Genomic DNA, 20,947 nt, shown 5'->3' with positions numbered 1-20,947 from the left:
CACAGTTACTGACAATGTGGTAAACATAGTGGAACATTTAGTAGCTAAATAGCCTGATATTTCCCTCAGGACTTGGTGGAGACCACAACCGAGCTAAAAGTAGAGTGAATACTGGACCTATATTCACCAGGTTACAAGAACACATGACTTCAAATGAATGCTAATGATGCTCCAACTCTGCTTGATGTGTAAACAAGCAACTGTTTTCTAACACTTTAACTATTTAAACTTTATAAGGTGATAATATGTCACTGCTGTATTTACAGATTGTTGTGCTGCCCACAGGAGGCCAAAGAAATAATTCACGCAGGAACAGTGAACCATTCTTGATGTACTGTATTAAAAGGGCAGTCCTTTGATTTTACATGTCAAAGTCATGTTATAACTCATGGGGAATAGTATATAGCCGATTACCCTTGTATGACATCTCCTTTGGCTCCGGAGGTGCAAGTCTAAAATCAACCCAAGTGACATCACTCATGTCAATCTCAGATAGATAGCTTAAGGCTAGCTAAGATTGGCTGTTTATCAAGCACGGAGGGTATAATGAAACACACTATCAAATAGCATTATGGGAAATGTAGGCTCAAAGATCTTACAAATTCATACTAGGAGACTAAAGGTCAGAATTTCTTGGCCTCTGCTGCATCAGTTTTGACCATTCTGTCTTTAATATGCCCCTTGTCTTTAAGACAGTGAAATATTGAAGTGCCCCTTTAAAGTTTCACGATTTTATTGTGATAATTGAACCTATAATAAGACACCATTGACAGAGAAACTTTCAAGGCCTGTTGCATTGTGATGTATGTATAGAGGGTAAAGGCAGTCCATGTATAAAGGAAATCCGAATTGCCTAAGGCAAAACTTTAGAACACAGTTAGCTCAAATTATATAGGCTACAGTACTGATTTAAAAACATGACAGAAAAGCTGAATGACTACAATAAAAGCAGCCCTTTTGGAGAGCTCCTCAAACTGTTTAAGAATTCACATGGTGGCCATTAACACATGTTGCAAAACTGAGACTGTTCCCCATGAAAGCAAACAAGTTTTATCCTTGACCTATTCCAAAAACTGTTCAATGCTAAGGCCAAATCACTTAAGGAGCGGCAAACCTGAAGTACAGAAGAAAGAAATAAAATTATATCAGCGACTTCCTGCAATGTAATGGGGTGCGCTGTTTTCCATAACCTCTTTAGAAACAAATTAGGAATTTAGGAAGGAATTTAGCAGGGACTTTCTTTACTTCCTCTATGGTGAGTTTCTTTGCCATGAGGTACACTAACACTGCAACCCATCATCTCTAAGATAGCTCTACTTTGCAGCCTGAAACAAACATCTTTTTGTGCAAATGGAGGATGGAGCCTATCATGTGCTTGATATTATCTGTTTATGAAGTGGTAATACAGTGGCCTTCTATGTTCTATCCAGCAGGGTCAGCCTCAGCAGCCTGGCCTCTCAGTGTTGTTTTGTATTTCTAATAAACCTGGAAGCTAAACATATGTCTGAATGTTGTGGCTTTGTATAAGGATGAGGATATGCTCTAATCGTTTTCTGGAAATGGAACATGTTTAAAAGCCTCAGATAATACGGTCATATACCACATAGACAGTTTTATGACCTATACTTTTCACATAAACACAGATAGTAAACGTGCACCACAACTCCTAAGAATGGACACAGCAACGCATTGTTTTCTTGTCTTAGAGAAACAGAGACAGATAATACAGTAACACTGGAGAAAATGATCAGTGTTGGCTTACTTGGGGAAGGAGTATCAATATGTGTGCTGGTGGGACACCCAGTGGACAAAGTGTGCAACTCTTTATGCAGAGTGAAGTGGACTAGATTTCCAGGACAGTGAGGAACAGGTCAGATCATACTGAACTCACACATATGTAATGATTTATTAATGCAGTTATCACATATACATATACATAACATGAAATATGCTTTGCATACAATATTGACACAGCAGTTTATTAATTATGTTTTCCATACAGTAAGATAAGAAGATTGTTACCATTCTCATGACTATATGGTAAATATGAAGCTACCGCCAGCAGCTGGACTGGAAACGCGGGAAGCAGGTAACCTGGCTCTATCTAAAGGTACCAAAACCTGCCTAGAATCACACTTAATAAGGATTAAACAAACAAGATAAAACATTTTAAATAGTAAGCTTTAGAAGTGCTGGTAGATGGATTTTGTTACCTTTACACAGAGCCAGGCTAGCTGTTTCTCCTTCTTTTTAATCTGATTCTCTTCTTTAATTTGAATCTCAAAACAGATTACAGTGCATAACTCTATAAAAGGTTAAAAAAAAAATGCAAATAAGACAAAGAAATAATAAAAATCATTTGCACAAAAACAACAAATTCAAATCCTAATTGGGTCAAAGTTATCATATTGAGCAAGGGGATTTACAATAACTAAGAACAAAATAACAGCGGAGATTAAAACAGAAAAATGGTTAAGGCAGTGAAAAATGGTTACGAGAACATAATGACAAATAATCATGGCCAAAAAGGTTTATGGCCATTACAACATTAAGATTCCACAAAAAATGATCAACAAGCCAGACAAAAAGACATATTTCAACATAACCTACAATACATTCATACATTGATAAGATGTATATTTATATTGTGATTTGACAGGGTGAGTAAATTTTTCAGATACATCAGGCTACTGCTTACAGTCATAATAATACAGAACAACATCACTTAAATACTGAACAATATGCGCTCTTTAGAATAATAATCAGTTTTAGTGGAAAAGATCGTCCTTGTGAGACTTGTAACTTACATTTTTAATACTCTGCTCATGAGTCAACATTTGTTAAAACTTGTTATGCCTTTTATCTTCATATGTTTCTCTCAACTTTTTCCCTGACTCTTAATGAGGAACCCGTCATCCTGAGCACTTTAACATATCCTGAGCTGCTTGTTTGATTTGATACCTCCCGTCTGTAGTAAATTAACTGACTTTCAGCTGGTGGTTTTCCCCAGACACGGAGACTGGAACGGGCTTCAGCTGGGCTGTGCAGTGCAGGGTGCTGCCTTTCCTTGACAGGCGCAGGGAGGTCAAGCGGCTGCGGAAACCCTCTCCAGAGAAAAAATAAAGCAGTGGATCAAAGCACGAGTTGGCAGCAGCCAGGCACAGGGTCACAACAACAGACTTCTGCATGGCAACCCTCTCTGAGCAGGTAGTGTCACTCCGGGAAAGGAAGCTCAGGTGGACAGTGCGCTGCACATGGTAAGGCATGAAGCTGATTAGAAAGGTCAGCAGGACGATGACAATCATTCGGATGGCTCTGGTGCCTGTGTCCTGCTGGCGTCGGGAAGCATGGGTGCGAGACCGTAAAGTGTGGACTATGCCAGCATAGCAGAGCAGGATTACCAGGAACGGCAGGACAAAGCCTATCACCAGAGACAAATAGTTCAGCATGAGTAGTTTCTGCAAACCTTGACCCCGTGGAGGCTCGAAGCACTTGGTTTTATTCGTGGTGGAGTCGAAATGTTGGCCAGACATGAGGAAGGGAGAGGATGAAAGACAGATAAACACCCACACGCCAACGCACACCAGGCGAGCACGGTTCTCTGTCGCCAGCCGCAGGTTCTGCACAGGGAAGACAATGGCCAAGAAACGTGTAATAGACATGGCAGCCATGAAGTAAATACTGCAGTAGAGGTTTACATAGAGGGTGTAGGAGCTGATGCGACAGAGGAAATCCCCCTGGTTCCATTGGCCCTTGTTGACATAGTAGAGAACTCGCAGTGGCAGTGTCATAACACACAGCAGATCAGACACAGCCAGGTTAATCATGTAGACATGAAAAGGAGAGCTCTGGCGGTACGTTCTGATCAGCACCACCAGCGCAAAGCCGTTCCCAATTAGGCCTAAAACAGTGATGAGGGAGTAGGATGTAGAGTAAACCTGGTTACGGAAGTCATCTATGGACGGACAGTCAGTAGAGTTGCTCTCTACGCTGTCTGTCTGATTCGGTTGGGCCATTTGGGGCTACACCGCCAGCTGCTGAGACTGAGAGAAAAGATATGATGATGAATGCAAAAGCATATAAATGAAAGAAACTGCAGGCACGTCAACTCCCCTCCGCAAAAAACGTACGTGCAAGAAAAAACACGGAGCTCTGCAGAGTGATGACTTTGATGTGAAAGATTGTTTCAGAGATTGGCTTTATTTTTCTGCAGCTGCGAAGACTGCAGGAAACTGAGAAAGTAGATAAGCATTTTGGACCTTTATTTAGTCCAACGGTGACAACTGTTCTGCCTGATTTCTGTATTAAAACAGGCAAAAAGACTACTTTTGTTGTCTGTTGTATAAGACAATTTTAGGAAATTCTATTATATTGTTGTTATATTATATTGTTATATATTATTGCTTATTTTACCCTCTAAATATCTGTACATCAGGTCATAAATAATTCAATTGCTCACATATGGGCAGCCTCGATTGAAAATGCGAAGGTAATTTTCTAGAAAAATTCTTATTGCTGCCATTAGAAATAGAAAATGCATCCATTGAATCAGAATCTCCTGTTACATAAATGAAAGTTATCAAATCATAGATTCATTCATTCGTTCATACCATCTTTTTGCATTGGCATGTCACTGTTGTCTTTTTAGTGAGAGATACATATATGAAGCATGCTCAATCAAAGATTATCTACAGTACTGAAAATGTTTACATTGCTCAAACACTGGATAGCAACATATTACATTAAAGTTACATGCCGTTACTGTAATTTTGTCTCTTTCAGTTAATTCCCCTTTACAAAATTACAAACTGATCTGATCTGAACTGAAATCTGATTTCGCAACAGTAAAACTTCCACTTGAATAAAATCTGGTTCCAATAGGTTTTCCTTACCACTGAATCCCTGTCTGCTGTCAGAACGGTGCAGCCAGGCTGTTGATTGTCGCTGCTGGTGTGAACGAGAGGTGTGTCTCCGGCTGCCTTCTTGTCTGCCAGATGTTGCAGCAGTAGTGGGAGGACGCTGGAGCAGGTGACTGCCTCTTCATAGCCCTCAGCTCTTTGGAAGATTATCAGGACTGGTGTTTCTCTTTTACTGTGCAGCACAAGGGCATCACACCCAGTGACACCATTAACCACGTAGCCACACAATTATGGTAACTGAAAGACAACTGATGATAAAAAAAAACAAAACACTTAAAGTTGTACTCTTGTTACTTGGTTGCTCCATTAATACATTTTCCTAAATTCCCCTGAATTTTGCTGGCAACTACAGACCTGCGTCTGGCTTGAACTTGACTTTGGCTTGCCTAACTGGTTTTTCTCCTTTGGAATGTGTATACTGGAATGGAAGAAGTAGTCAAACAATCTTGTACCTTTTGACTTATGATTACATGAAGAGACACTTAAAATAATTGAGGTCCGGAGTCCTGCATTTTTGATACACTTCATGTTCCCGGTAAGTCATCTGTTGAGTTTGGTGCAGCTGTTTCACTCAAATCAGGAATGAGCTGTGTAACCCCAGATCAGATGGTGTGAGGTGATACTACTAAGTGATATGAAGATGCACAGCTCAAGCAACGCAATCCCTCCTGACTGATGAGAGAAGACTTTTGTTTATTCCACAACATTTCCTATGTATTTTGCTAATGATAGCGGCTTACAGTGAGCAAATGGAGTGCGGATACCACAGTGGAAATGGGCAAACTCATTTTTGCAGTTGAAAGGCCTGTGTTGTGGAAGGGCAGGATAATTCATCTGTAACTCATTTAATGGTTAAGCGCTGACACAGGCAAGCATTCAACCCCACTTGCACTCAGGAGCCATTCTGCAAAATCCAATAATGTGGGTTGGAAGTCGAGATGCTTAGTACACTAAGTGCATCATCTCTTTGTAAGTGGATTTGCTGTGGATTTTACAGTAATTGACAAAAATGGCCTGTTTGCTTACACTACTTTTGTTAACTCACCTCGGCATTTCCAGGTCACTTGTTACAATTTGTAAAAGGCATTAAGTGTGATTTATTTAAGTTAGATGTAGCTGCATGAAATGAAGCCAATATTGATATTATTACATATGTGTCATGTGTTTAAAAATTCAAATATCTGCTGTGAGAAAGACCTATTGGCAGTGTTTGAAGGTCCTTTTGGGTTGTATTGAGGACTTCAGTTTTGTTGGCTGGCTGTGACGAGGTGGGGTCTAACCGGTTCAACTGTTGAGCTACAGTGTTGTGGGAGAATTGTGTGTTTTTTCTTGTGAGACTCCTCAAGACGAGGGGGGGGGGGGGTGATTCCGAGTTTACTGGAAGGGACACATGCCATTGCAGAACAAGGATGATTACTGGATGATTCTACAAAACCCTGGATTATATGCAGTGACAATATTTTTGAAATTCTTGATTTCTGAAGTACCTGCGCATGGCAGATTGTGGTAATTGCAAACTGTGGTTAAGTAATGGTCAGGGTTGGTCAACTAAAACTCTTGGGTGACATTGGGAAAATATTAAGGTTATGGTTACTGAAAGGTAAGTATTAATTGTAGATCTGTGATGAGATGCAAGATGAAATTTGGACACAGTTACTTTCTGCCTCTCTAAATAAAGGAAATATATATATATATGTAATAATGTAATTCTTAAGTATACTGGTATGCATCTGCTGGTCAACAGTGGAAACTGGCACTGACAAGGAACCCCAAAAATGAAATTTGAGAAAAAAGAGGAACAAAGACCAACTGTGTAAAAACCACTCTCTCTGGTAATAGACATGTTACAGTATGATGTTGTTAATGCTGCTCCAAAACCTCTAAAGGAGGAGGCCGGAATGGCTAAAAATCATTTGACACCAGAGACTGAGGTTTGCGTGCTATCTCCAAACATCTCTCAAAACATGAACACGATCTTTAAATCTTTCAAATTAATCTGGCAACCTTGTTAGCGAACAATTGCCTATTAACTAATTTAGCAAATACAGAGCAACATTATTATCGTCAGGCAGAAACAAGACTGATATTCGCTGTCCTTTTAGCTCTTCTTTTTTTTTTGTCCCTACCAATTCCAGAGGGAAGGTTCCAGCTCCCTTAGTTACTAAATGTTCCACTATGGTAGTGAATATTGGGTTGTTAGGAATACGTTGTTTTTAAGATGAAAACAGCTTTCTGATGCGACCGGATATAACACTGATGAGTCCAGTGTGAGTGAACCAAAACAGTAGAGCAGAGGGTTGGAAATCCAAAACAATGAGTGGACAAAACACAAGAGCACTCCATAGAGCTGAGGGGAACTGCAGAGTCAGGTGATAATTGTCTGTGGGACCTTTCACATTATACATAGTCATATGAGCTGTTAATATAAAATTATTGATTAAAGCAGCTTAAATGTTATAGACTAATACTCTATAACTCAATAGTTTAGTGTGTTATGGAGTAATCCTCTATAACAGAAATTTGAGCCTTAAATTAAACACATTTTAGCCATAAAGGTCACTCATATGAGTCATTTAGGACGATACTAACAAACCTGCCTAGTATGTTGTCCTTTAGTTATGAACACTTGTTAACTTTTGTTTACTGGATACAGAAACCCTGCGTATTTGACCTGGGTCCAGCTGCTCCTCTGCCTTTCCAGCAGAACTAGTCCCTTCATGTCAGTGAGAGCAGCTGTTTCTCTGCGTCTTGAGCTAACACACATCAATTGTTTCTGTGTGCCTGGCAGTTGTTGGAACTCTCCAACACTGTTAGCCTCAACTAACTGCAAAATACAGTTTAGTTTAGTTAATTCATTTTGAATTCATCATGATTAAACAGACAGATTTGTGGAGCTGAGATGAAAGAAAAGCAGGCCTATTATAGTCAAAGACCATTAATATCTGGGTGGTCTGTTTACACTGAGATCTGCTGTAATTCAAATGGGCTTTTTTGTTGCTGTGACAGAGCTGGTAATACCCTGCAGACTAGGATGTTTATGTAGGTCAGACTATCTCTGAAATTTACCATTCATCTCAGCACTTTGGTGGAGTGTTTTTTTTTTTAACGAGAGCTCAGAGATAGGACTATGCCAGAACACTGGAGGCTTGCTACAAACTTTTAAAACTTATGTGGTTTCGTAGTTGCTGATACTGTACATGCAAGTGTTCAGAATGTCTGTTAGCTGATATAAAGATATTGTTTTATATGTCCTTTTCATTCCTTTTAAAAAACATAATGAATAATTGAAGCCACAATGCAGCCATGGCACGGCATCTTTGTACATGGGAAGATAAAATATATTCAGATGATCCTTTACAGCTTCATGTGGTTGATTGAGACCAGGTTTTCTTTCATGTTTCATATTTCCATTTGCCAAACAAATGGCTTCAGGGCTTGTTTGGATAAACTCCGACACCTATCCAGCATGGACCAGAACTCAATAGTTTAGTACGTACAAACAAACATGCACACACAGATAAATCTGTTCAAAATTATGTAAAAAGGAAATACGCAAAATAAAGTTACTTCCCCGGAGAGTACATTTCGAGGAAGCTTCTCATTAGTGTTTATCACCATTTTATGAGGGCTTTTATTTTATGAACAACATACCAAAAAGAAATGCAAGTTCATTTTAGATCAAGGTAAATAGTCTACACCAGTGATGGTAGGGTTGTGAGTTATAATGCAATCACAAAATACACAAATACCTTAATATATATACAAAGTTTAGAAATTTTTACATTCTACAACATATAGGCCTATTATATTTTGTTCCGATGAACAGCATCCAGGCAACAGTTATATTTTCCTTCAAAACATATATGGGAAAACAATTAGTAGTATAATAATAGGAGGTAGGGTTCATTTCTTTTCTGTGGGTGAAGTCAGCATGGCATTCATTTGGTATGTTGATTTGAACCTAATGTATGTTAAAGTCAAGCTGAAATCCCATTGAGTCATTCCTTTTTGCAGTCTAAAATAATGTCAGTGTATTTGTTAAATGTGTTGTTGATAATTTTTTATTATTAAAAGGAAGAAAAAAGGTGTTTGGGGAAATATCAGAAATGCTCCTTCTCCTGTGAGGGAGGCCAGAGTAAACAACTTACACTGTAGCTAAATGTCATGGAGAGCCAGTCTGTTGTTAGCCTGGGTACTGAAGAGTAAGGAACACACCGGCATCTCACTGAATCAAAGTGACATTAGCAGGTAAGTTTACATGCTGAGCCACTAATAAGGTATCTAGCCTGCAAACTGACATTAGCAGTGCACTATTCCTCTGTAAAGTTTTGGTAGGTGGCTCTTTCAACAAGCGAAGGTGCAGGACATGACGTGTTCGTGTTTGTAAGTTGGATAAGGAGACTTTAGTAGGTAAATCTAAATTGGGATGTTGTCTGTGACTGTTGTGTTGTATAGTAGGCTGCTGTTTGGCTCAGTGTGACCCCCTGCTCTGCCTTAGCCCCATTAAGGACTGTCTCATCCACTGTGTGGGAGACAGTCCTGGAAGCTACCATTGAAAAGTGCACTGAAGCAGCTGTGTGCTGCACTTTAAGTGAGGTGGGGCAGTTAACCACACAAATATTTGACAAACCAACCATTTAATCTTCATCGCTGAAGTCTTTTCTCTTGTTAAACCAAAAAAATATTTTTTGGAAACACTTCCAATAAAGCATAAATCTCACTTTTGTGTTGCTTGTCAGTCTCAAATCTCAAATGTGAGATTTACGCATCATTGGAAGTGTTTTCAAAAAGTATGGTTTGGCTTTTGAGACTATTTCCCATGCAGTGGATGAGACAGTCCTAAATGGAGCTAGCTCTGTCTATGATACATTACTGCTTTAAGAAAGATTTGATTGGCTGTATCAAAATAAGGTTTCCATCTATGTACACAGATACTGGAATGGTATTCACTCATATTAATGCAAACCTAGAGGGCACCATCATGTAGAATAATGTTCAAATCAGTTCTTTTCAGTGTCCCAAATGACTAGAATCGGTTCATTAAAAAGTGTAGTTTATTAGATGGTGTTGATGATGTGAAGAGGATGAAGGAGACTCCGCTTACACCTTCTTGATTGCATATAAAGATTTACTACAAAGAAGTACAGCGCCAAGTCAAGCATCTGCACATCTGCTTGTGAGAGGGTGTGAAGCCAATGAACCAGGCTGAAAATCCGCCTTGATAACCGAATCTTAAATAGGGCAGTTGTTTTCCTAAAAACTGTCACTAACATATGGTTTCAGTCACAAAGCATTAACTTCCTTTTCAAACTATGAGGCACCCTCTGAGGACCTTTGACCAATGACCTCTATGTAAACACATGGCTTTAATTGTACATATATCATACACCTCAAAAGATTTGTTCAAAAGATTCGTACAGCCAGTGGGTTCAGTGTTTGACCAGAGCTCTATCTGTTCCACTCACTGAACTGAAAAAAGGCCAAAAGGTGTAAATTCCCCATGATGTAGCTCCAGTTATTAAAGTCTTGATGTAGCTGACTGTTACTTTATATTACAAAGTGAAGTGAAACCGTTGCTGCGGGGAATATACCACACCCGTTACATATCAAAGGAAAAACCTGAATAAATGGGTGGAGAAACATAACGAATACAGATGCTTCCACACAGGTGTGCTGCATCATGCTCTGTGGCTGGTATAAAAATGCTGAGCAGGCCCAGTTGATTCTGATTTTGTATCAAGATGGTGAGAGGAAAAGATCTAAGTGCCTTTGAAATAGGATTCATTGTTTGGGCACAGATGACAAGAGCTTCAGTCACAAAGACTGTTCAACTGGCTGGTGTTTCAATAGGAACAGTGACTGAAGTGACATCTGCATTTAGGTCTATGGGAAAGACAGTGTAAATAGGGTGGGAAATTGTGGTCGAGGGCGAACATTTGATGACTTTGATGCTCTTGCATTAGTGCGACATGTGAGGAACAAGACTAGGTCAAAACTTTGTATATGGTTGGACCGTGTATGGTCAATGTGCGAAATTGAGGACGTAGTTGAAAAATGTTGTTGAACTGCTGTAAACAACTGCTGTCAATGGAAAGCAGCTAAAGCTTGCCAAAAAGTCGCTAAATTTCGCTAGATGACGTAATTAGCTAATTAGCATATTCATGATGTCATCGCGTTGTATTTGCATTCTGCCTGGTTTCAGTCAGTTTCCGTTTATGTGTTTGCTTCTCTCCTACTCTTTGTGCTTACATATACAGTAATTTAATACAGCCAAATTTCCCATATAGCTGTTCTCATTTCCCTGTTATTCTGTTTCTGTTGTCAGACAACGGAACAAGTATGAAATAGTGACTGAAATGCGGCCTATTAAGACTACATGTTAACCAACTGTCGCTTCCAAGCTATTTCCAAGCTGCTGCTCTGTACTGATAAAATCCTGATTTTATAACAGTGACATCGTCTGACAAAATCACCGTACACAATAAAGAAGATGGCTGTGCTGTGATTTCCGCTATATTTACTTGTAAAATAATTAACTCACAGAGAAAATTAGAATCATATTCATGTTTATGTCAGCTACCATGCAGTCAATTGAATGAGATGCATTCAACTGGTGTGCCTGCAGAGGGAAAGCCCAACCTTGCGCTTGTTGGGAAATAATGGGGACTCTCCTCTATGGAAAGTAGCTATGGTTTCTCCAAAAAGTCCCTAGATTTGTCACTAGGTGCTTTTTTGAAAAAGGGTCTGAAAAAAAAACAAAAAACGGTAAATCTAGTGACAAGGGTACTAAATTGGCCACACTGCCTGTAAATGCCCCCTAATGATGTAATAGAAACTGTCAGCGCCAATTCATTTTGAAAGCACAGCAGCCAATGGGGAAGCTCCATCACTCGGCCGGCCGACCACTGGTGTAACTTCATCAGTCAGTCAGTCAGTCAGTCAGTCACAGACATTTGTGTTCATAGGGCTGCCCCTGCTGTTGTGTTCCAGCCAAGAAAGGATTTTAATATCATTTGGATTTTAACAAGAATAAGAGCCTACTGTCATGCTAGCAGCTCTGTCAGGCTGTACTTTGGCACAGTTGTTCTTTTAAGCTAGATGCTAACGTCAGCATGCTAAGATGATTCCAATGTCAAGCAATGACAATGTTAACAGGCAGATGTTTAACAGGTTTCATGTTAACATTGTTCACCATCTTAGTTTAGTCTGTTAGCATGCTAGCACTTTGTAATTAATTGAGCACTGAACACAAAGTACAGCTGAGCCTGAAGGGAATGCTATTAGTTTTGCAGGACATAAACCAAAGTACCGGACAAATTTTGGTCAAACTTTGACCTGATAGATGGAAAGTTAACGATTCCCAAAGCTGTTAGAATTCCTTCTGGGGGGAAGAAGAATGTCTCTCCCAAATGTTATGAGAGGCTGTCATGTCACTCAAAGCCAAAAACATCAACCTCATGGAATAGTCAGGGGATTACCAAAGTTAAAGGGATTCGTCCTCTGGAGACCATGCATGTCTGTACAAAATTGTATGGCTATCCATCCAACAGTTGCTGAGATATATTAGTATGGATCAAAATGGTGAACAGGCCAACATTGCCATCCATCTCAAAATACAGCTTAAAAGAAAACATCAGTTTGTCCACCTGTTTCCCCTAAATACCAGTGACCTGGGGAGCAAAATAATCTTAATGTTTCCAGCCAAATCTAACACCTTTTTTGTTTTGTTCAAATTGGGTGTGATTTATGAAAAAAAAGAGCTTATCAAACGGTTTATAAAAAATGTACTGTATTGTTCCTATTTAGCAAACACACAATGTCAATTATATCCAGAGTCATATATGTTGTAAAATGTAGAGTTTGTTGTTTGTTTCTGTACAAGGTTTTTGCATATTATCCAACATGATTATGGCCTCTCATTGATACAACACTACATACTTTGTAAATGTTAGTGCCTCATTCCTAAACTTGAAAAAAGATGTCCGTACCAGAGGTCCGACACAAGTCACATGTTGTGTGAAACACACTTAGAAACACACCTGGCCTGTTAAACATCATCAAGTGTGTGTTATGTGCACCAGCGTAAAAGTGAAACCATCTGTTCCCAGTCAACCATCAGAGAAGTGAGTAATGCTTTATAATACTGCCTATGCTTTACGGTGTAATTGCACTGTATGAATCAGGTACAAATCCTTTATTCACTGGTTCCTACTGGAACTTAAATGTAACTTGATTCAGCAGAAGAAAACATGACTATGTGCAACGAGGGAGTAAAATTGGAAATTCTAGGGAAGAAATTAGAAATAAATTATACTCAAACTATTTTTATAAATGCTGGGTACCTATGAAGCACAGAAATGTGTAACAAAACTGAAGTTTGGGAAAAACTGCATTTTATACCTCTGTATCAACATTTTAGCATTAGTAGAAAGTGTTTTAATGGTAGCTGATTCATACAAAAAGTTACACTGTAAATGGCAGTTACACAGACGTGCAGCAACTAATGAATTAAGCAATGCAAATCAAAATGCCAGAGTGATTAGTCATTTTAGAGGAGAGTCATATTGTGTGGTAGGCCAGTTATGATGGTGATCACATGCTATTTGTTGTGGGTACGGTTGTCTGTTTCAGCCTGCCTGCCCTAAAACAACATCTGAAATACTGTCAGCATGTGTGGGTTGTTAGCTGTGCTGAATCAGGGACATAAGTCACTCAGTAACTGACAACAAGTTGCAACAATATTTCTGACATACTTTCTGGGTTTATGTGGAATTATTTCGTGGTTTGATGTTAGTCAGTATGAAATGTTCTTCAAGAGTAATTCCTTGAATGTATGTGAGACATCTATGAAGCTCACTCCATGGCAACAACTCTCCCACACAGAGTTCCTTTTTTGGCTCCTTGTTGCATGGAAAAACACACAGGTTTACACAGATGTCAGTGGTGCAGGGAAAACCCTCAGGCGCAGATTTACCCACCAACATGAGTCAGATGCAGACTGGCTCACCTCTATACGAGACATGATGACATTTTTAGACTGAGCCAGTCGAGTTGAAGCAACCAGCGATGATAAAGAGGAAAGAGAGAACACTCCTCACACACTTTCACCTCACACTTTAAGTCCCGTGGCAGCCAGGTTGGGATGAGGTGCTAGCATGGGAAAAAAAGCTATCGAGCCACATCCAGGAGAAACGGGACAATGGCTTTCAATCTCAACTTCCTGCCAATACACAGGTGAGTCCCACACAAACAAGATTAAATTCTCCTTTTAAAGGCAGATACACATGTTTTTTGAATGATAAGTTGAATCAGCTGTTTATTATTGATAGTTTTCGATATTAGGATCCACTTCAGATACTTACTTTCCGTAATGATTTAACTGTCGTAGTGTGCCATGTGCTGTTTATGTGGCTCTTTTGTCCTTTATTTTCAAATGAAATGAATGCCATACCAATACTTTCTCAATGGAACTAAAAATAGATAAGGCCAGCTGAGATAAAGCCTCAGTCACGTTAAATGGTACTTGTAAAACTGAAGAATTTCTGATGGCTTGGTTGCTTTCCTGGGCCTCTGCCTACTTGGATACCAAAGTAGCATAGTCATAACGTCATTAAAAAAAGAGAAAGGTATAAGGAGAATTCTGTGGAAGAAAAACACCACTAGCGTGTGTGTGTCTGCGTGTTTGCACCTTTGAATGGGTGGAGAAGAGGGACATATTGAATATTTAGACTGTCAAAATAATGTGTGAGTGTGACACTGAGCTAACCTACAAGTGTGCAACTCTCTGCAGATCACACCAACTTTCCATCTGGGAGATAAGCTCTTGGGGCTGGCCTTGTTCAGCCACAGAAGGAGTCCTGTCAGCCCCTAGAGGATGGCTGCGCCGGTTCTTACTGCTAAAGCTGGTGACAGTGCTGCTGTTCCCCCACGGAGCAGGCATTCCCCTGCTGGTCGGCTGTGTGTTGAGCTTGCGGGCATTGTTGCTGCTCCACTCCCCTCAAATCTCCACCAAGCCCTCTACTGTGTTCCTGGGCCATCTGGCTCTCTCCGACAGTCTTGTTCTGCTGCAGTGGGTGCTTTGGCTGGGATTTACGCTGGCCTGGTGGATGGAGGAGGTCGGATGTGGGGTTGAGATGGGCCTCATGAAGAAGGGCGAATCAGTTTGGTGGAGGGAGGCTGTGAGCGTGCTCTGTCAGCAGCTGCTTGATGCTCACCACCTAGCCTCTCTGCTCCTGCTGGGGCTGCTGGGGCTAGAGGCTACACTGGTGTCACGTTGGCCCCAGCAGACCCGGAATTTCAGGACTTCTCACTGGGCTCAGCTCAGCTGCAGCCTAGTCTGGATACTTGTACTGCTAGAACTCATGCTATCGCTACACTCAAAGCTTGTGCAGGACCTTGCAACACTCCAAGGCTCTCAAACTTCATCTGTTGTTTTGATGCCTTCTCCTTCCCTGCCTGCTTTCTCCCCCTGCCTGAGGAGGACATTATGGATTGTGAATTTATGGCTGCATTGTGCTGTTTTCTATAGTAAACCACAGAGAAGAAAGAGCTCCTTTCATTAAAAGCCTTGGCTGTAAAATAGCATACAACTCTTTATTCTTTGCCATTTGTTATCAATGTTATTAATATAATAAAACTATATTTAATCATTATATATAATATAATATGTATAATGGACACAATGAGTAAGATATCTTTAGGCCTTACTGTTTGACTATGTAACTAGCTAAAAAGTAGTCTCTGTTGCTACAAGTGGCTACCACATCACACAAACTAACACTCTTTAGTCACTTTGTGATGGAATTATTAAAATGTTAGGTGACATGCTTAGACATAGTGTATCAGTAGCACAAGTACCAGAGAGGCAAAACATTCAGTGAACTGACTCAGTAAATGTCAATAAATGTGTTACACAGCTATATCTAACTAAAGATTCTAACTAAAATGAGCTAATAGTAGCCACTGTAAGCTACTAGTGATACCAGACCAACCAAGGTTATAGCAGCAACACTGCTGAGAGTACTGAACTGAGAAAGGGGGGTGTTTATCGAATTTGGACTTTTGGACTTAGGACTTTTCAGTTGTAAAAGGAAGACTGTTATTTCTTCTTTCCAAAGTTTCATAGTTTCAACTTAAATGAAAATGCCATTCCAGGAAAAGTGCAACCAATTTTAGAATGTGTTACATAAAAACATGAACTACAAGCATTCAATAAAAAGCAGGAACAATGGTGCAAACTCTTGGTACAATAAATATAGTGCAGGAGACCAATAGATATTTTGTCAGTTGTGGCTTCATGTGGGATTTTCAATCAAACGTTTCCTCCGTTCTCTATTTGAGATGCTTGTGAAGCAAGCTGATCTCACAGTAAGAGATTGTGATCTGTTTCATATTGTAAACATGTTCTCTACCCTATTGGATATGGCCGATAGCCAGGGCAAGATGTTAAAATAAAATACAACTCTAATGAACAAGTGTGTGCAGAATGTTGCTCCTCACTCTCTCTAAAACGTTGTTATAGATGTGTTCTGTTTTTACATCGTGTCTTTCTTGCTGACCAGAAGTAAACAAATGTCCCTCTTTACATTGTTTTGCAGCTAACCATTTCTACGGTAAAACTGATGCAGAGCATAAAACACCAAATGGAATGGTTTAGCAGCAAGATTGTTTTCTGATAAATGGAAACGGATCCAGCTTAATTTGTTTACTGTCTGACATCCATCCAATTAGTGAGCTAGCTACTGTACAGATTCTATACACACACATACACACACATACACACACACACACACACACACACACACACACACACACACACACACACACTCCGACATATGCTGCAAATACAGGGCTTGAGGGCTTGAAGACAGCACCCAGGCACTCTGTGGCTTTAGCTCACACATCAGCTGCTACAATCATCCTTGCACTGCACAAACTACTCTCTGAGAGTATGAAAGATAAAAGATGTACATCCTGTGGGTAAACTGTTTCCATTTGTGATGTTTGGAGGGAATCTGTGGCATAACCACATCACACGCCACAGTCACTGCTGAGAAATGTCAGCTTTGACACTGATGCAAAGTACAAGACTAAGGAGGAGAAAAACTCCTTATCTAAAGTTACTGAGGACACACTGCATGGTGTAAGGTTCAGGTGAGTGAAATAATAATTCTGGATTTTAATGTTGTAGTATGAGCTGTGTCCAGCAGAGAGAAGCACAGAGCTAGTGAGTCTGAGTTTTACAGATTCTCTTGGCTCTGCAAGGAGGATGGAGGAACTCAGCTCCTACGCCAAGCTAATTAGTATGGCTGCTTCAGTGTGTGTGCGTGTGTTTGTGTGCAGCTGCAACTTCAAGTGTTCCTGGAACTAATCAATTATGGCTGAAAACTGAGGAAAAACAGGGTACAGAGGAGTGAAGAACACTGGTGGTCGCTTCCTTCCCATGATGCTCTCTGTTTGGCAGTGGTAGCCCTGCACAGTCTACTTTGGCACTGAGGCTGTCACTCACGAGTACACAATGTGGGAGGTCAGACTTTTAAAAATAACAATAGATCCTGTTTGTCCTCTTGAACAAGTCAAGGTTCATCCGTGCAGTGAGGAGAAGACAACGCACTGAGATAATTTTATGCAAAGACAGCAGAAAACTAACACAATTATGTTGCTTCCCATGGGTGAAACAATGCAACCCAATATTTGGCTAATCATTAACATACTGTACAGTATGTCCTCTTGCCTCTTGAATACAGTTCAATAGCACCCCCTTTGGACTGTGTAATTTTGTAAATATTAGTATGAAGTGGTGAACTTATGACACCATTCACCTGCGTCATGTAAAAATTCTTCTTTACAGATGGTGGGTGAAGGATGACCAACACACTAATGCCTTTACCTCTGGTCACTTATACATACTGCATTTTTTTCTAACATAGGCCTTTTTCACAGCAGACATTTTGACTTGTCATAGTAGGAAAAGCACAAGTGTCCCAATAAGCCATGACAGTGTAACAATGAGCCATCATGCACTCAAATTATTACATAAGTTTGCAGATTTTCATCATGATGCACTGGCTTCAGCTGAATGTTGTAAATTGCCTTTGTAGGTTGTGGTTTTACATTGTGTTGCTGGTATTTTGCAATGTACAACAAGACTTAACAGTCTACAGTCCTGCTAGACGATGTCAATGTTAATATGCATATGTTAAGCAGGTATAATATTTACCATGTTTGCCATCTTAGTTTAGCATGTTAGCATGCACAATTTGCTAACTAGCACAAGACACGAAGTACAGCTCAGGCTGATGGGAATGTCATAAGTATTTCGGATATTTGGCCATAAACCAAAGTACTTGATGAATTGAAATTTTGATCCGACGGTGGTGTTCGATGAAAAGTCAGGTTTCAAAAGTCAGTAGGATTCATTGCATTTTATGGGGCTATAAATTCCCAATCATTTTTCAGAAAATTCCCTGGAAACACCAACTGGTATTATATATAGGGAAATAGAAGCAAAGTAATCTAATTAATTAAAAAAATATTAGGACTTTCACCTGTGTATCATGAGGGGATGTTGAGGGGACGTTGAGTTATGAGCTCAGTCTTTCTAAACTGCTGGCTATGGCCCAGGCAACATAAATCCTTTATCTGCTGTATCACGCCAATAAAGCAGATTAGAACTGAACTAAATGCAATTATCCCTGCAAGTCATGCCAATTTTTCCCCCAAGAAGACCATGTTTGTAAATGAACTGATCAAATCTATGACAGCTAAATTTTCACTGTATGTACCCTGAGGCAAGGTACATCAGTCCATTATATCACAGAGACAAACAGCTGGCTCTGTCTGCACAGGCCGGGGTCAGTCTGGTCAGCCTGTCTGCCTCGCCTCTCAGTCTGCAGAACGAACGCTCACCCATGACTGCTCATGCTGCACCTATCAGTGCGGTGGGGTAAACAGCCACTTCTCAATCTCAGGCTGTAGCTGCAGAGTGTCTGCAGTCTCCCTCTATGGCCTCAGTCACAGCCAGCAGCATTGATCCGGGCTCTGCTCAGCTGCGGATGAGCTGGTCTATAATCAGGTCACAGCTGAACGCTGGCTCACAGGGGCTAAGGTCAGCTCCAGACATACACACATAGACACTTAGGAGACCCCACTGCTGTCATGTTAATATCAGTCCATAAAGCCTGTAAAGCCCAAGACTCCTGTGTTGTAGTGCTTTGCTGCTTTTGTCCAGATCAGTTGTCAGGGCAGAGGTATGTATGGCACGACGGGGCTGCCCCTAAACCCTCCTGGAGCCAATGAATGAGAGGATGGACAGAGGCAATGAGAGGAAAGCGAAGGAAATACACTCATCATCGTATTAAAGGAGAGCAGGAGAGAGTAGTCGATAAAGAGAGGAGATGGAGGGAGAGGGAGTGGAGGGCAGATGGGGGGGGGGGCTGCAGTAATGGGGTCTTTGTTCTGGTTGGTGTGACTCACAAAGCCTTGGCTGGGGCAGCGCAGCTTAGTTACCGTTACCAAACACAGAGGATAAGGCGGAAGGAGTGTGTGTGTGTGTGTGTGTGTGTTTTTGTGTGCCAGTGTGTTTGTGTGTGTGTAAGGGCTGGGGGATTTCTGCAGCCCAATCAAAACTTATCTAATGGTTCATCCACTCATGAAATTTTAACACAGCTTTTGATGGTCTGCTTTGGATTTTGTTAGTTTGGTCTCTTGGCCCTAATTGGTTGCTTGGACTGTCAGTACATCACAGACATCATCATCTGTCATTACAGACAGACTTGGTTTTGAGGAGGTTACACATATAACTTTATTTGTCACTGGTAACTGGTCAAATAATATTTTGCAGTGTTTCCCCTTTAATTTTTTGCAGGGAAAGACATCTGAAGAGCCCACAACAAATTTGCACTTGTTTGTACAAAAACATTTGTTACTCATAGCATATGTATGACAACTTGTGAATTTTTTGGCTGGGGTAGAATGGGGTTTTTAAAAAAATATATACAACAAAGCAGAACTTTGGCCCCACCTTAAGTTAAAGAACTGACCCAAAATTATTGTCATAATTATGTGAAGAAGATACACATTTTAACATGTTAAAAAAAAGTAGACATCACTTTGTGTGGGGTATAAGTGAAAAATGTGTGCTTTTGCTAGGATATCATACAAACAGGAGAATGCCTTGTTAAACAGTCCTTTTAGCCATGCTGGCGGCAACGTGCTAATGATGGCAATGCTGGCCGTTGGGTTGATCTGTCTACCACTTTTCTTTAGACTGAAATATCCGGTTAAATACGGTATGAATCCCCACAACACTTTCTACAGACATTCATTTTTCATTTTAAAGCCGAATACGTAATCCTTAACTCAAAGACGTGAACTAAAACTGAAACTGGGGTAATGACGATCGTCGTTTTGTGAGGAAAAGACTCATTCCAATGAAACTATGAAAACTGGGGCCTTTTCTTATGGAATGATATGAAAATATTTTCTCATTTTAGGATATAATATAAGGTCTAATGAGAATACATTAATTCGATTATTGTTTTTTAATCATTTACTTTCTATTCACACTAGACCATTGCCCCCACAATGGTCTAGTGTGTCATTACGTCTGAAATTATGTCTCTACCAAATTTATAGGAAACTCTTAAAGAAGATTTTAGAATATTTACTTGCCATCTAATTAAGCAATACCACGTGTAAGCTGATTAAATTAACAAAAATACTAGAATCATGTTATGAAATTTCATTAGGGAAACATGTTTTTTATCAGAGACTGTGAGTCATTCTATTTAAATGCTCTTCACCACCAACAATAAAGAGGTTAAAGGCAGCTAGTGTAATGTATTGCTTGTCTGCATGTTGAATGTGTGTGTGTGTTTGTGTGTGTGCATGTTCGGGTCTGAGTTCAGCTTATGGAGTAAGCAGGATGTCCTGTCCTTCCTGCTGCTATTGTGGAGTGGTCAGCCTGCCAGACGCTACCCCCAAAGACCACTTCCCCTCTTTCAAGTGTCTCCCTCACTGTTGCTCAC

At 40.2% G+C, this 20,947-nt stretch overlaps 2 protein-coding genes across 2 annotated transcripts; one reads left to right on the top strand and one right to left on the bottom strand.

Moving 5' to 3' along the window:
* Window positions 1–1,973: 1,973 nt before the first annotated feature.
* On the bottom strand, window positions 1,974–4,994 carry cysltr1 (cysteinyl leukotriene receptor 1). Its single transcript, XM_040120183.1, has 2 exons — window positions 4,893–4,994; window positions 1,974–4,043 (listed from the first exon to the last, which is right to left on the bottom strand). The coding sequence occupies exon 2, from the start codon at window positions 4,014–4,016 to the stop codon at window positions 2,979–2,981; it is 1,038 nt and encodes a 345-aa protein (XP_039976117.1). The 5' UTR covers window positions 4,017–4,043; window positions 4,893–4,994; the 3' UTR covers window positions 1,974–2,978.
* Window positions 4,995–13,965: 8,971 nt separating this feature from the next.
* On the top strand, window positions 13,966–15,481 carry LOC120785743. Its single transcript, XM_040120616.1, has 2 exons — window positions 13,966–14,153; window positions 14,710–15,481. The coding sequence occupies exons 1-2, from the start codon at window positions 14,119–14,121 to the stop codon at window positions 15,479–15,481; spliced, it is 807 nt and encodes a 268-aa protein (XP_039976550.1). The 5' UTR covers window positions 13,966–14,118.
* Window positions 15,482–20,947: the final 5,466 nt, after the last annotated feature.

This window comes from Xiphias gladius, chromosome 23, assembly GCF_016859285.1.
Source record: "Xiphias gladius isolate SHS-SW01 ecotype Sanya breed wild chromosome 23, ASM1685928v1, whole genome shotgun sequence".
Lineage (NCBI taxonomy): Eukaryota > Metazoa > Chordata > Actinopteri > Istiophoriformes > Xiphiidae > Xiphias > Xiphias gladius.
This window is presented reverse-complemented; position numbering and strand designations above follow the sequence as displayed.